This window comes from Oculina patagonica, chromosome 3 (assembly GCF_052425735.1).
Source record: "Oculina patagonica isolate OP01 chromosome 3, crgOcupat, whole genome shotgun sequence".
NCBI classification, from domain to species: domain Eukaryota; kingdom Metazoa; phylum Cnidaria; class Anthozoa; order Scleractinia; family Oculinidae; genus Oculina; species Oculina patagonica.
Genome location: NC_135760.1, coordinates 2,417,381 through 2,432,517, shown reverse-complemented (window position 1 = coordinate 2,432,517; position 15,137 = coordinate 2,417,381). Strand labels below are relative to the sequence as shown.

Genomic DNA, 15,137 nt, shown 5'->3' with positions numbered 1-15,137 from the left:
CATATCTCAGCCAGATTTCAGTGAAGTTACAGCGCATTTCCCGTACAGTTCATAAGTCGGTTTTAACACCCAAAGCAAGGAAAAACTTATCGTCACATTAGATCTCATTTTTCAACTTCTGCCCTTGTGACCTGAAAACAGCTAAAAATTAACAACGGCTCTCCACTTCCTCCAAAGTCTCCAACAACAATTTACTTTTTATCTTCATCTTGATGTTCTAGGCGCATTTCGTGTACGAGCGAGAATACTTTGCCAATTATGGTACTTTTTACTGAAAAGCAGAAAAATTCCCGTGACAGTGTCTTTGTAAGTTATGGTTGATATAAAGTTCTTTTAACTTTGGTTCCGAGAAGTTGGTGGTACAGCTGAATCCCGAGTTAACGAGATTCAACTGTACATCAAGACAGATAAGTAATTTCTTGGATATAGATTTTGTTATGAAATTTAGCGATATAAAATCACGACGTTTCGACCTCTCCGAGGTCATTTTCAAGTGCGAATAAAAATATAAAATTAGCATAAATATATAGTAAAATAGGCAAAATTGTCACGAACGCTGAAATGCGATAAAATATGTAAAAATAAGTGACAAAATATTAATGAAGTTAAAAAGGGGGTTAAAAAAACTTAAAAACTTAAAAATACAGAAAATACTCTTATCGTTTCTGTATTTTTAAGTTTTTTTAACCCCCTTTTTAACTTCATTAATATTTTGTCACTTATTTTTACATATTTTATCGCATTTCAGCGTTCGTGACAATTTTGCCTATTTTACTATATATTTATGCTAATTTTATATTTTTATTCGCACTTGAAAATGACCTCGGAGAGGTCGAAACGTCGTGATTTTATATCGCTAAATTTCATAACAACATCAAGACAGTATCCTTTAATTAGTTGGTGATTTAGTTTTAATTCTCATAACCTGTCCGCTTGATAGAGAAAGGAGAAACTGGATGCTGATCTTGTTGTTAATTTGAGAGTTGAGGTTTTGATGGTTCTTTGCAGGAGTTGATGTGTTAAAGGTCGTTAAAGAAAACTAGGAATTAAACATTTAAATTAATCTTACTGATGATGTGTTTTTTTTTTGTCTTTTATGTCTCCTTTCCCATATGCAATTAAATACAAATTTACGAATAAGCTATAGTCAATTATTTGGTCAACAGCGAGCTTGTTTGCAAAGAGCACTAAAAGAAATGTAAACCAGTCAAGTGTTGGGATAAATTTTGGCCACGCGAGGTGGCCGATTTATTGATTAAGGTCATTGCCCTGTATTGCATTGCGCATCCTTACTGCGCAGACTACTGCGCAGAATTTTACGCGTAATTAGCGCGCGCGAGCGCGCGCACATAACAAAATGGCGGCTTTTTTCTATGTGGCTTAGTCCGCGAGAGAAGTAAATTGTCGCTTTCTCGTAAACGAATCTGGTGACCTATCAATTTTTTCTCATATTTTGGGTGTAGCGATCAAATTCTTTCTGTAAAATGAAAATAGATCAATTCTTGTGTTTGAAAAATAAATTATCGCTAAAAACGTGTACTTTGCTAGTACTCGCAGAGGAATTTTAAAGGAATTATATGGAATAAACAAGGTCTTCCTGCTCCTAAACGAATCTGGTGATTCCCCATTTTTATTTCAAAATTTAAGTTCCCTTAAAGTAATAAACCAGTAGGCGAAGTTTTGTTAAAAAATTGTGTTCAGTTCTATTTCAGGGCAATGACCTTAAAACCTACATAGTCAAATAAAATTAAATACCAACGATTCTTTTGTTCTTAAAGCTCTAGCAAAGGTGAGGGCACGAGAAAAACGGCAGGCCCGAATTAAAATACCCAATACAACTAAATAAAACTATACGAGGTGGAGGAAAGGTGGAGGAGGGTTGAACTCGCAGAGTGTTAGGTCTGGAGACAAAGAGGACGAACTCGAGGAACACGCTACATCTTATAGCTCTTAATGGAAACGAGGCTATGTAGTTTTCCGTCTCAACTCGTACTATTGCCCAATAAACTTTTATTGTTAGTTAGGTCACAAGATAGTCTTGTGACTATTACTCAATCCTATTTTTTGGTTGAAGACAAAATACACTCCATCCCCCTCTGGTTGAACCCTGCACTGCCATTCCTCCCTAGCTTACCATATTTGTTAAAATTTGATGGTTACATTTAACTATTAACGAAAGAAGTGGGTAGGAGTCATAAACATTTTTATTTGGCAGCAAATAAATTCATTTATCTCGACAGGTCAATAATTTGCCCAGTGCGAGTTGAAGTGGGTTTTAAAGAAGATTACCCGAGAGAAGATCAATAACAAATAAAGGGAGCCAAGTTAACTTAGTAGTGGGGGTTTCTGTCGGGAAATTTAACTTACTCCGTGAGGGGGTATAATTAATTATAGGGCATAATAACATGGAATAAAAGAGCATTGAAAACACAGAATTGTATTGTTTTGTACAAGGACCAGCATCAGTGATAATTTTTTGCTATTTTTAAGGAACATTGTCATCAATGTGTCGCATAGCAAACTTATAGAAACTTAAAAAAACAATCTTTGATTATGGGAAACCCGACAATGAGAATTAATTTGATTTTCTTAAACAGTTCCTTAAAAAAATGACAAGAACTCCGCTGCTGAAGTACACATGATTATCGTTGGGAGTGGGTAGAATTGGATTACATTATAGCTGTATTCAAACTACACTTTGGGAAAACCGGAAAACGTGAGCCTCGCGTTTGCAATTACAAGCGGTCAGTTCACCTTCGTGAACACCTAAACATTCACATAAACACTTCTTGTAAAACTTCAATTGTTCAGATAGTTAAAAATAACAGGATGAGGCATTTTTTTAAGCATAGGTGACAGCCTTCAGGCGGCCATTCTGAAGACGTGTGGCGCAAAACTCCGAAATTGCTTTGAGAAATCGGGGGTTAAATTTCAGAGAAGTACTATCCAAGGGAAATGAAAATTGGCTCGAGAAATCGGGAGTTTCGAAAAAACGGTTGGTTCGAGAAATCGAGATTCCACTGTAAGTGTAAAAGTGTTTTGCCAAATCCTATAGTTTCAGCTGTCGCTATCAAAAAGAAAACGCGAGTAACCTGATTAAAAGAGTTATTCGTGGAATTAAATATTTGCTAAAAGTCGATGACGCGAAGGTAGCTCAGTCCTGTGAAAAATGGTAGGTGCAAAAATCAAATATAACTGCATGTAGTTTATAAGAATATCGAGACTGAAATTTACGATTTTTTTATAATATTTTAAGAATAAATCCTAGGCTGAGATTTTGAAAAGAATATAATTTTGAGTTGAAAATTTGCATCTTAAATACAATACAATTAAATGTTTTTAGTTCAAACAAAATCAGGTATTTTCATTTCCGTCACTGCATCTCTGTAAGGAATGCTTTGTTTAACTGAGCCAAAACGGCCAAGTGACGTCTGACGCGAAATCTTGATCTTGCTGGCTGCAACGAAAAGTAATGGTGCATGTGTACAATATAGCACGATACAGATCTGGACACCAAACACTTGTAATTTGTGCCCCAATATATGCTAAAACAGAAATGTCAAACGGTATTATCTAATTAAGAATGTTCATAAAAATATTTTCAGCCTAAAATCGGAAGAAAAATAAGAATATTCAACATCGGCCGGAAAAACAATATTCTTATAAAATTAAAAGAGTGTAGAACGTTTTCTTTATATAAAACCTCAACGTCGTTCCTCACTTGGAATCTGATCTGGACTATACATCAAGAATACTAAGTGACTTTGATTCAAAACTTGGATTCATGCAAAACCGAGTGCAGCTAGCGAGTCTGCCAAGATCTGGTATATACCTCCATAATGGGATGTGGCGATTACTATTCTCTATGGTATAGTGATCACTCATATTAATTAGCAGCAACCCATGCAAAATGCAGCTGCGCTAGGCTAACTTAATCAACTCCGCTCTTTAGTCACATAAATCCTTAGTTATATTCTTTACATTACCTGTTAGACGACCCAGAATTGATTTTATAATCTTAATAATGATTTTTAAGGCCATACATGGAGAAGCGCCGGACTATTTCTGTAACCTAATTTATGTTAAGAATCGATCTATGTAATGGTCTTCGCTCCAATTTTGAAGTTATGCACCACCGTCTACGAAAACGAAAAAGACACAGAGCTTTTACTGCTGCTGCGCCACCACTCTGGAACAAATAGCAGAGTGCAGTTAGAGAGAAGGACAATATTAAGCGTCTTAAGTCCAAATTGAAGACATTAGTTAGAAACGCGTATGGATAGCTCTTGTTAGTATATACCACACAAGTGAATAGTACTTTGCGCGCGCTCTGATTGGCTAACTAGGAGGTGATTAACAAAGTTCTATTCCCCTCCAAGCAGCCGAAGAGAAACAAAATGGATGCGCGTTTCGCTTCGGTTACCAAAAGTAATGTTTTTTAACGGTATTTTACTCAGCTTGTGTGATATATGCTAAAACAATTATTCACCTCAGTGTTAGTGAAAGTGGTCGATATTCACCTCAACTTCGGTGAATAATTGTTAAATATTTTATAGACATGTTCACTAGGGCCAATTTTTTACTATCCGTTTACTTTTATTTTACGCTTTTTAACCCTTGTTATATATATATATATAAATGCAAAAATTAGCTTTTTGTAATGCGCATTTGATCATATTTCCAATTTAAATTTGCGCCATGGAAATATTAAAATTACTTATATTATGATCGCTTGATGCAAAATCGCGCAATTCAGTGTCGCAAAATGTTGCACTTTCAAAATTCCAAAATTCAATAAGTTATCGTGAAAATTCTCATAAATAAAATACAAGTTAATTTATGTCGCTCGTGTTAAACATATTTCCTTAACAATAACGTGAAAAAAAAACAAACAAACAAACTGTGAGCCCGATGTACGATTTACGACACCTTATTGACATTGCAGGGCCATTTGCAGTGTTCCAGAGCGCATGCTCTGCTAGAAGCGAAGAAACAGGTGTGAATCGCGATTTACATCAACTTGCTTGTCCTGTAATTCTTTGTGCTCAATCGTTCCGAAAAACGGAATTAAGAAACTCGATCTATTTGTGCTCTTAGAAAAGAAGGTGAGTTACTTTCCTTTTTTTGTTTATGAGTAGGTGGATGAAGCACTTTTTTTCATTACAACGATGGGGAATTATCACAACTGGCTCTTATCGACTCTTTGTAAAAACAATAAATATTCCTGATATATTGCTCACAGTAAAGGTCTATGGTAACAGTGTAGATCTCAGATATATAAAATATTTTCAGAGTGAGTGCTCCTATTTTACCGGCAAGGATCTGATTTGATCGAGTAAGTGTATTTTGTCACACTCTTTCTTAGTGTAACGTTTAACTTACTAAAATTCTCTACACGTCTGGACTTTTCAACACCTTCCAATAAAAAACACTTATTAACCACCGCAAAACTATCAGCCCTGTTTACTGCAATTATTCAAACCTGAGGACAACCTCGTAATTGCTTATGATATTTAGTCCAGTATTTCATTATTTAGTGTAGGCATTTTCATTTTGTCTACATTTTAGTCTCTATAGCTTTTATATTTGTCCAACAATGATCTGATTTCTAACCATATCGTGAGCGGATAATAAAATATTACTCTGTTTTCTTCTAGGAAAACATGGTTATGAAGCCATTTGTCGTGTTTGTGTTCCTTCTTAGTCTTGCACAAGGTAAACAAATCACTCATATCCCTTTATACATCTTCAAGTTCATCGTTTTGTTCACATCGATCAAGCGCAAGATCTACACTAGCGAGCAAAGTGCCGAGCGTTATAATGAAAAAGGTTTACAAGCAAATAAAACTTGCAACACAATTTCAGGGCAACTCAATTTCTGATTTTGAAAGGGGGAAGCTAAAGTATTTGTTCACAACTAAATCACTTAATGTTCCCGATATAATAATAATAATAATAATAATAATAATAATAATAATAATAATAATAATAATAATAATAATAATAATAATAATAATAATAATGGCACATCGGGCAGTATATCCACAGAGTGGCTCTTCGCCTGCCCGATCCTAACTAAATTTACAGATGTAAAAGATTAAAAAATATCTAAAAAAATTTATATGTACATGAAAACGAGATAAAATTGTATTAAACATATGCAAATTAAACTTCACTGACCTAACTACGATATAAGAACTAATTATGTGAATTATAGTATAAAAAAAATTACTTAAGACATGCTAAAAAGTTAAAAATTCAATGTTCTAAAACTCTCTTAAAAATAATGTTTTTGGTGTCTTTACAAAATTTATTATAATCTTGGCAGCATCTCTCGTTGCTGGGCAATGTGTTAAATAAGCTTGCAGTTTGGTCCTGTAAAGTATTATTAATTAGGGATCTCTCTAATTGAATACTGCTACTGGATCTTAGGCATCGTCCGTGTTGGAATACATTAAGCTTCAAGTAACTTGGCCAATATGGGTTATGAAGGGCTTTGTGGGTTGCCTTGAGTAGGTTCCATTCGCGTTGCTCCTTTACGGGAAGCCATTTGAGTTTCGTAAGGATGTCATCGGATGACGCGAATCTACCAAGTACAAAGCTAGCTGTAGCCTTTTGTACTCGCTGGAGGCGTTTCATCAAATAATCTGGGAGTGAGTGGTATACTATGTCATTGTAATATAGCTTGCTTAGGACCAGTGCCTGTGCCAAATTCTTCTTGATGCAAATTGTGTTTTGTTTGATTTTGATTTGAATCACAAGCAAGTTTCAAGTTGTTAATAGTAGAGATTAATAATTGCCATGAGGAAAGATGCAATAGAGAGCCGGAATAAATACGCGACTGAAGGGAATTATCTCACTAGCTGTTATCAGTGTATGGCGCATAAAACTTCTTATTTGATCAGCGGTTAATCTGACACACACATTTGCATAATTGATTTTCGCAAAAAAGTGAGGTAGCGAATAGTTTGTGTGATAAGCAAAATGAAAATAAACTGGTCTTTGCGCGACAAATAAAATATAAAGATATGTGCTCATGATCATCTGTAGCGCCTTTTTCGTATGTTCTTTATTTTTAAATCTCATGCGCTCGGTGTTTTTGTCATAATTAATAGATTCAGCAACTGAGGCTTCTTCGCCACGGTCAATCAGAGCAGTTAAATTTCCATACATGATCGATCAGTTATCCAAGTTGCTTTAAAAAGCAACCTTGTAGCTTTCAATACGCTTTTGCCTCGGATATTTTTTTGTCGTTCGACCACAAATTGTATTGTAACGTGCTGCTCACTAATGACACTAATATGTGGCGGTTAACTTTGGGGTACTCTTAAAATGGAAATGTTCATTTTCTTTTATCTGTGTAAGATTTACGTGATTTAATCATCTGATCATTAAATCAGAATGACGTGATTTAACAATTTTCGCCTTTTTGAATAATCTATCTTTACATTAATGATTTTACATTTTTTGGTAACTTGTAAGCTTTTGCAATGCATTTATTAAGGACCTATTAGGGGAATAGCGGTTCTAAGTCTCTAGGGACAGTACAGATCGAGGGCCAATATTCCCCTAGTTCGTTTCGTCCGAGCAAGAGGGGCCTGCATGAAGGGACTGATGGAACTGGGACTGAAATTTGGGAAAAAATTGGGAAATGGGATTTGAGCAAAATTGCGGCTGGAAAATGGAATTTATTTCCCTCCCCCACCCCCCACCCCCCCCCCCCCTCCCGTTTCCCAATTTTAAAGCGTTCTGGCTGTATTAGTCGTGTAATAAACATACAGTTATGTTAATAAGGCTACTGGTTGTTGCAAGAGAATGGTCGTTGTTGGTCTTTTTCTTGTGGTGGTGATGATGGTTTTTGCTGTCCTTGACATTTGGCAATTATTGGAAGAGGCTGAGTATGATATGAAGAATTATGCAGATCGAGGAAGGTGTTAATGATTCAAGCCGTCGTATAATAGGACCTTCTTCGAAATTTGGTCAACGCTAGCCGGTTAGCTGGAATTAACCGGGGATTGAAAGCCAATCAGAAACGGAGAAATATTTTGAATGAATAATAATACAAATTAATATACTCTATGCTAACAAGATTTCCTTTGCAGCATTTCGCTCTAAAATAACTGCCATCTTTGAATTTATTGTTCCAACTTTCAGTCTCGGTTCTGGTACCAGTCTGTTACCTTTCAAGTCAACCCGAGTGCTCTGTGAGACGCAAGGAGGTTGGTTGTTTTGCAGACACAACGAAACAACGGGCGTTACCGGAACTTCTGCTTACGGCAAGAGATGCTACGTCATCGGTTTACTTTGGAGAGAACATAAATTGGAATGATTGGGCAAACTTTATTGACAGGTAATAGGACGGACATTTAATTGATAAGCCTGCGGCCGAATATCAAAGAAGTGTACATGTGTATGAAAATAAGTTAGCATAAGAAGTTTGAAGTTGTTCTTAATATTTGTCGTTGTCGTACGCAAATACTGAAAAGCGAAAAACTTCGGAGCAGACATTTTCATTGATGTTTTAAACCAGACGAGCTTGAAAAGTTTAGTTTTCAAGAAGCGCCATCTCAGTAACACAGCCTCTTTTTTGCCTGATCATTTTTAGATTTACATGCGAGTGCGCACTGATGGCTAGACAAAGGAACTACGAATATTTTGGCATCGAAAACTATGGAGAATGTTGGAGCGGTCTGAATGCCAATTATAGCGTCCACGGCCCGTCTGGAAAATGTAAAGTGGTCAAAGACTATGTTTGTGCTTTCGAAGCTTGCGTTGAACAAGAGCACGGCGATGTCAGATTATGTTTTGGAGGCCCCATGACTTTGTACGTCTACGCAATCCAGCAAAAACGTAAGCGAATTTCTGACACCTACTTTCGTACTTTGAAATTCTCCCTAGTGTATGGTAATTAATTTGTCCAAAGATAGTTGGTAAAGCCTGGTTTTCGCTAGCGATGCAAGCACAAGCGCAAGGATAACAGCTCTTATTATTAGTTCTCTGTGAAAACGGCTTCGACTCAAGCAAAAGCACAAGTGCATTGTATTTGGATGCTTGTGCTTGTGCTTGCGGCAAGCACAAGCACAAGGATCAAAATTTGTCCTTTTTGCGTGATCGCGCTTGTGCTTGCGTCGCTAGTGAAAACCAGGCTTAAAGGGCACTTGACTGGTACATGGGAAGCTTGGTAGCCTAACGTTAGTGCATTGAATTTCGGATCAAGTGGTCTGGGTTCAAGACCAGAAGGATGTGCTAATGCATAGGGCCAAGGCCCCGCCGGCTAAGAGACCAGAGAGACGAAAAAAAGAGCTATGGGGACAAGAATGGCCCTGATGATGAGTTCTTGGCTGGCAAGACACTCACAGTGTCTTTCTGCAGTCAGCAGTATAAATGGGTACAGGAAAATTGTTAAGGTACCAATAACAAAAAAATTGCTGGAGGGCAAGAGACCAAACGTCCATCTACGAGTGGTTTATCGCTGTCTAATTGCTTGATTGATTGATTGCTTGCTTGATTGATTGATTGATTGATTGATTGATTGATTGATTGATTGATTGATTGATTGATTGAAAGACTGATTGATGCTAACTTGGTTATTTGATTGACTAGTTCCAGTGAACGGTGGTTGGTCCAAGTGGTCTAACTGGAGTGCCTGTAGCAAGTTGTGTCGTGGTGGAAAAAAGATCAAAAGTCGCAAATGTGACAACCCAGCCCCTGCTAACGGAGGCAAGAAATGCAAAGGAAGGAAGACCAAGGCTAAGAAGTGCAACAAAAAGATACCTTGCTAGGTCGTGTTTTACTGTTTTCGACGTTGTTAAGGCGATATCGATTTCACTATAATGGGTGCGTTCCTTTAGGATTATCCAGATCAGGATCAATGATTCAAGACCACTCGGATCTTGGTGCATCAAGGGAGCCGATGAATCCACTTTGGTCAAGGATTCATCAGTTCCTTTGACGCAAAATGATCCAAATGATATTGGACCATTGATCCTGATCCCGATCATCCCCACGGAACAATAACCAAAAACTGGTATAAATGTTACATCGATCCGACCAACGAATGTCTTCCAAAGCCTATTGAATTAGCTATGTAAGGTATAGACACCTTGATCCGGCTTGTACCATGGCTACTGGGCCAGGTGATCTATGTTAAACGCTGATTAAAATCTTCGAGAGAATAATTAGCCCACTGAAAAAATGTCTGGTTTCCGAATTTCGTTTAACGTAATGATTCGATTTAGCGTCCGGGGCGCTTATTTACTTTTGGTACCTTAATAATGTCAATCCGATCGCCGCGACGTGCGCACAAATAAGTCGCGGTCTCTTGAATTTTTTTACTTCAGGGTTGATAAAAGTGATACGCTTATTATTGTCCGCACTGTGGCACTTAAGTTGTTAATTATATTATCAATAAAATAAATGTATATTGGTGGGAACGAATGCTCGTATTTATCCAAACAGCCTTAATGGAATTAAAAATCATATTTTCGCTTACTTGTTAGTTAACACTAATGAAAATTTATCTTGCGTTCTTGAAGGGCAAAATGTGTAAAGCTTGAATAACAGTTCCCTAATCAACGGTAGCAAAACACCAAAGAGAGATGTAAAGAACAGTCAAGCAATTTAAAAAAACTTTTCCTCCAATAATAATACATTTGATCATACGATTGACATAGAATCGTTTTCCCATGCTTCAAAATCTTATATGATGACTGAAAATCTTTTCTTTAAAAAAAACCTTCGCAGTTTTCTTAGTAAATTTTCATGCATATACTGAGTCATGCAAAAACGCGATTTGTTTGATCAGCTTCTAGGTCAAATTGAATTTCTTAAATACTAAATCAACCTCGACAATAGCACATATATCAACTAGATTTATTTTTCGCGGAATCAAATCTTCCCCAAAAATTGATAACAGAAACACAAAAAATAACGCGAATTTTGAGAATTCAGCAAATTTCATGGAGCGTTAATTTCTAATGATAAGGTAACAGTTTCCTATATGATTTGTTTGATCAGCTTCTAAGGTCAAACTGAATTTCCTAAATACTAAATCAAGCTTGACAATAGCACATTTTATCATCAACTAACAAAAAAGTTGAACTCAGAACTCACTTCGGTTTGAATTGCTTTCTACTTTACCAGTCGTAAGCTGACCACAAACTTTACCGAAATGCAGACAACTACAATGTCTATTATTAAAACAACTCTTTTGTAACAAGACATTTTCGCCGAATCAAATCTTCCCCCAAAATTGATAACAGAAACAACAATTAAAAGCCCTACATGCCAAGTAAAATCAAATAAACCATTTTAATCCTGAACACGGATCTTATTGTGTTTAGACTCGTGATTATTCTCTCACTATTATCTTCATCAGCACTCCTTTTTGTTGTAATGAAGTTTACTATGAAATCCACCTCTAAAGAAATTTCTAGCTTTCGCGCAGGTCTCAATAAAAGCAAACAGAGATAATTTTGCCTGTTTACATTACGTTTAACACGTTTTCTCACTTGAAATCTTGTCTGGACGTTAGTTAGTTATCGCGAAAAACTAAGTGACTTGGATTAAAGACATTACTGATGCAAAATCGCGAAAATTTAGTGTCGCTCGCAAAAATTAACGCTAATTTTGAGAATTCGGTTAATTTCATGGAGAGTTAATTTCCTATATTAAGGTAACAGTTTCCTATTCAACGGTAGCAAAACATCATAGAGGGATGTAAAGATCACAAGCAATTTAAAACCCTTTTTCCTCTAATAATAAAAACTTCTGGTTATACGGTTGACACAGAATCGTTTACGCAGGTTTCCAACTCTTATATGATGACTGAAAATCTTTTCTTAAAAAAGCTTCGCACTTTTCTTAATTCATTTTCATGCATAAACTAAAGGTGGATTTCCACTGTCGCGTTCTTGTTTACGCACGTTAACGCGCGTAAAAATTATAAACGTACGTAAAATGAAATTTTACGCGCGCGATTACGTGCGTCGAATTTACGTTGTCCAATTTCCAATGCCACGTTTTTTTCCAGGTATTTACACACGTGACGCGCACGTTTACGCACGTAGCGATTTTGGGGGTTTTGAAAAAAGTTGAACCGAGTTCAACTTTTTTCGCGGCTGTCTGCGGTTACGCAACGATTTACCCAATCATACTTTTGGATTTCGTCACATGACACCACTTACCATGTGGAAAACCATTTTGTTTTAAATCGCCCATCGATTTACTTGGGAAAACATTCAGATGTAGAAACACTTCTCATCGAGAAAGTCTTAACATTTCAAGAAATAATCTATAGAACTGGCTACAGAACCAAATTACACGAACGCAGTAGTGAAAGAAAACGCCTGGCGTCAGGTCACGTAGGCTTTGAACCGGGAATCCGGGAAGGTCGCCTCAAATCTTCTTTTACTTGATGGTGTCTTTCGGAAGTATTTAAAAAATGCCTCTTGGTCATATTCACGCATTTCTTTTTCTAGCGTGTGGTACAAAGTGTTTTCATGGCAGCCATGTTGGAAGAGTCAAACAACAAGATATTTGCATAAAAATGTTAATGATTTTTTCCCAAAGGAAAAACAACTTATTGTTTCACTTCTCCAATATGGCCGACAATCACGCACTCTATTCACCAACTTGATAATTCAGTATGGCGGGCATTTACGCACGTTCAACGCGCGTAAAAAGGAAACGCTTTTTATTACTTTTTACGCGACAGTGGAAATTTGCCTACGTATCTTTTTTTACGCACGTTTTACGTACGTAAATATTTACGCGTCAGTGGAAATCCACCTTAAGTCATGTAAAAACGCGATTGTTTGATCAGTTTCTTAGGTCAAATTGAATTTCTAAAATACTAAATCAAACTTGACAATAGCACATTTTATCATCAACTAACAAAAAAGACGAACTCAGAACTCACTTCGGTTTGAATTTCTTTCTGCTTTACCAGTCGTAAGCTGACCATGACTACTACTACAATGTTTTACTTTCCATCTTTAGTAAAACAACTCTTTAATTTGTAACAAGACATTTTCGCCGAATCAAATCTTCCCCCAAACGTGATAACAGAAACAACAATTAAAAGCTATACATACCAAGTAAAATCAAATAAACCATTTTAATCCCAAACACGGATCTTATTGTCTTTAAACTCTTGGTTATTCTCTCACTATTTTTGTTGTAATAAAGTATACTGCGAAGGTGTCAATAAAAGCAAACATAGGACAAATTGACTGTTTACATTACGTTTAACACGTTTTCTCACTTTAAATCTCATATAGACGTTAATTATCGCGAAAAACTTAGTGACTTGGATTAAAGTCATAACTGATGGAAAATCGTGAAAATTTAGTGTCGCTCACAAAAATTAACACGAATTTTGAGAATTCGGCTAATTTCATGGAATGTTAATTTCTTATAATAAGGTAACAGTTTCCTATGCGATTTGTTTGATCAGCTTCTAAGGTCAAACTGAATTTCGTAAATACTAAATCAACCTCGACAATAGCGCATTTTATCATCAACTAACAAAAACGTTGAACTCAGAACTCACTCTTGATCTGGTTTGAATTTCTTTCTGCTTTACCAGTCGTAAGTTGAACATGACTACTACGTATACTACAATGTCTTACTCTCCATCTTTAGTAAAACAACTCTTTTGTAACAAGACATTTTCGCCGAATCAAATCTTCCTCCAAAATTGATAACAGAAACAACAATTAAAAGCCATACGTGGCAAGTAAAATCAAATAAACCATTTTAATCTTAAACACGGATCTTATTGACTTTAGACTCGTGATTATTCTCTCGCTATTATCTCTATCAGAACTAATTTTTGTTGTAATAAAGTATACTTGTATATATACATCGCGAAAAACTTAGTGACTTGGATTTAAGACATTATGCAACAGAAATAAAAAAAAACATATCGCACTTCGGTTCAAAATCAAGAAGGTACTAAACTGTTGCTGAAATTGGCTGTAAAGATACAAGATAATGTCACTAGTAGTGATATATTTACTTAAGAAAAACAAAAGAAACAAGCCGTGGGTTTTGATACGTGATTTATGTCACTTTATTTACATTGCGGGGATTGCAATGCTACAAGAGCGCATGCTCCACCTTTAAGTGAAGAATCGTGTAACGGGTGAGAGTCGGTCAATTTGCTTACCCTGGAGAAAGGAGAAGATCCTTTCGTGTTCGAGTTTAAACTTTTCCTAAAAACGGAATAAGCAGACTATTTGTGCTCTTAAGAAAAAAAGGTAGGTACACGTCTTTTTTGCTTCTTTACTTGTCTTTTTATTCTTCTTTTACTTTTAATCTCTTTTACCAGGACATTTTTTCAAACAAAAACGTTAGCTTCTAAAAATTTTGATCGATATACCTGATTTTTGTTAAACGTTATATCCAATATTCGTTATACGTTGTATCCGGTCCGATATTAGTTACCAATGTGTCCAACCTGATGTTCGTTATACGAGAAATTTGGTTACGATAAATATTTCTTTTCAAAATGTTGGTTATATATAACACAAGTCGAGTTTCATCAGATCTCTTATCTCCACGAATCACTGAAATGTAAAGTAATCCATCACTGCTTTATCTTGGCAAAATTGCTTGAAATAAAGCGCGAAACCAATTCAGTTAATTAAATTTCAGTGCTTTTTCATGTGTCTGCGTTAATTTATGAAACGTAATTTTCGGGCCAAAAACATGAATAAGATCAGCGTCTCCCGCAAAAGTATTCTTAGAAAAAAGGTAAATTCGGTTAAATTGCTCGGGCTGAAAAATGTGTCGCTATTGTAAGTGAAAATTATATATATTATATACTTAGTTGACTTCGTTTATGACGTGAAAAGAAAGTTTAGTAAACGTCATAAGAAATGGGAAGATTTCCTCGCACCGAATTCTTTAAACCCGGTTGCAGTCCGATTGAACTCCGGCAGAAATCGTCCTGAAATTGTTTACGCTAATTTTATTACATCACCCAACGGGAATTGATAACAAAGGTAATTCTCTCAAATTTTGTGCCAACTTATAAATTAAACAAAAGTCCACTGAAGTTGATATTGATTTGATTTGATATTTTCAGTTTTTAGCCAGTTTTATTCCTAAGTGTTCTCGATTAGTGTTAAAAG

General features: G+C 36.0%; 2 protein-coding genes across 3 annotated transcripts in view; both read left to right on the top strand.

Moving 5' to 3' along the window:
- Positions 1 to 10,346, top strand: part of LOC144646163 (uncharacterized) — a 51,230-nt gene extending 40,884 nt beyond the window's left edge. The window contains exon 20 of one of the 2 annotated variants that reach the window (XM_078505700.1): positions 9,604 to 10,346. In XM_078505700.1, the coding sequence (XP_078361826.1) occupies positions 9,604 to 9,782 (179 nt within the window). In that variant the 3' untranslated portion in view covers positions 9,783 to 10,346. Of the gene's footprint in view, positions 1 to 2,240; positions 2,430 to 9,603 lie in introns of those variants that run through there. The other variant, XM_078505702.1, reaches the window with a different exon arrangement.
- Positions 10,347 to 14,155: 3,809 nt separating this feature from the next.
- LOC144646245 (uncharacterized) overlaps positions 14,156 to 15,137 on the top strand; it is a 44,349-nt gene continuing 43,367 nt past the window's right edge. The window contains exon 1 of the mRNA XM_078505787.1: positions 14,156 to 14,261. The gene's annotated coding sequence lies outside the window, so the exon portion shown is untranslated. The remainder of the gene's footprint in view (positions 14,262 to 15,137) is intronic.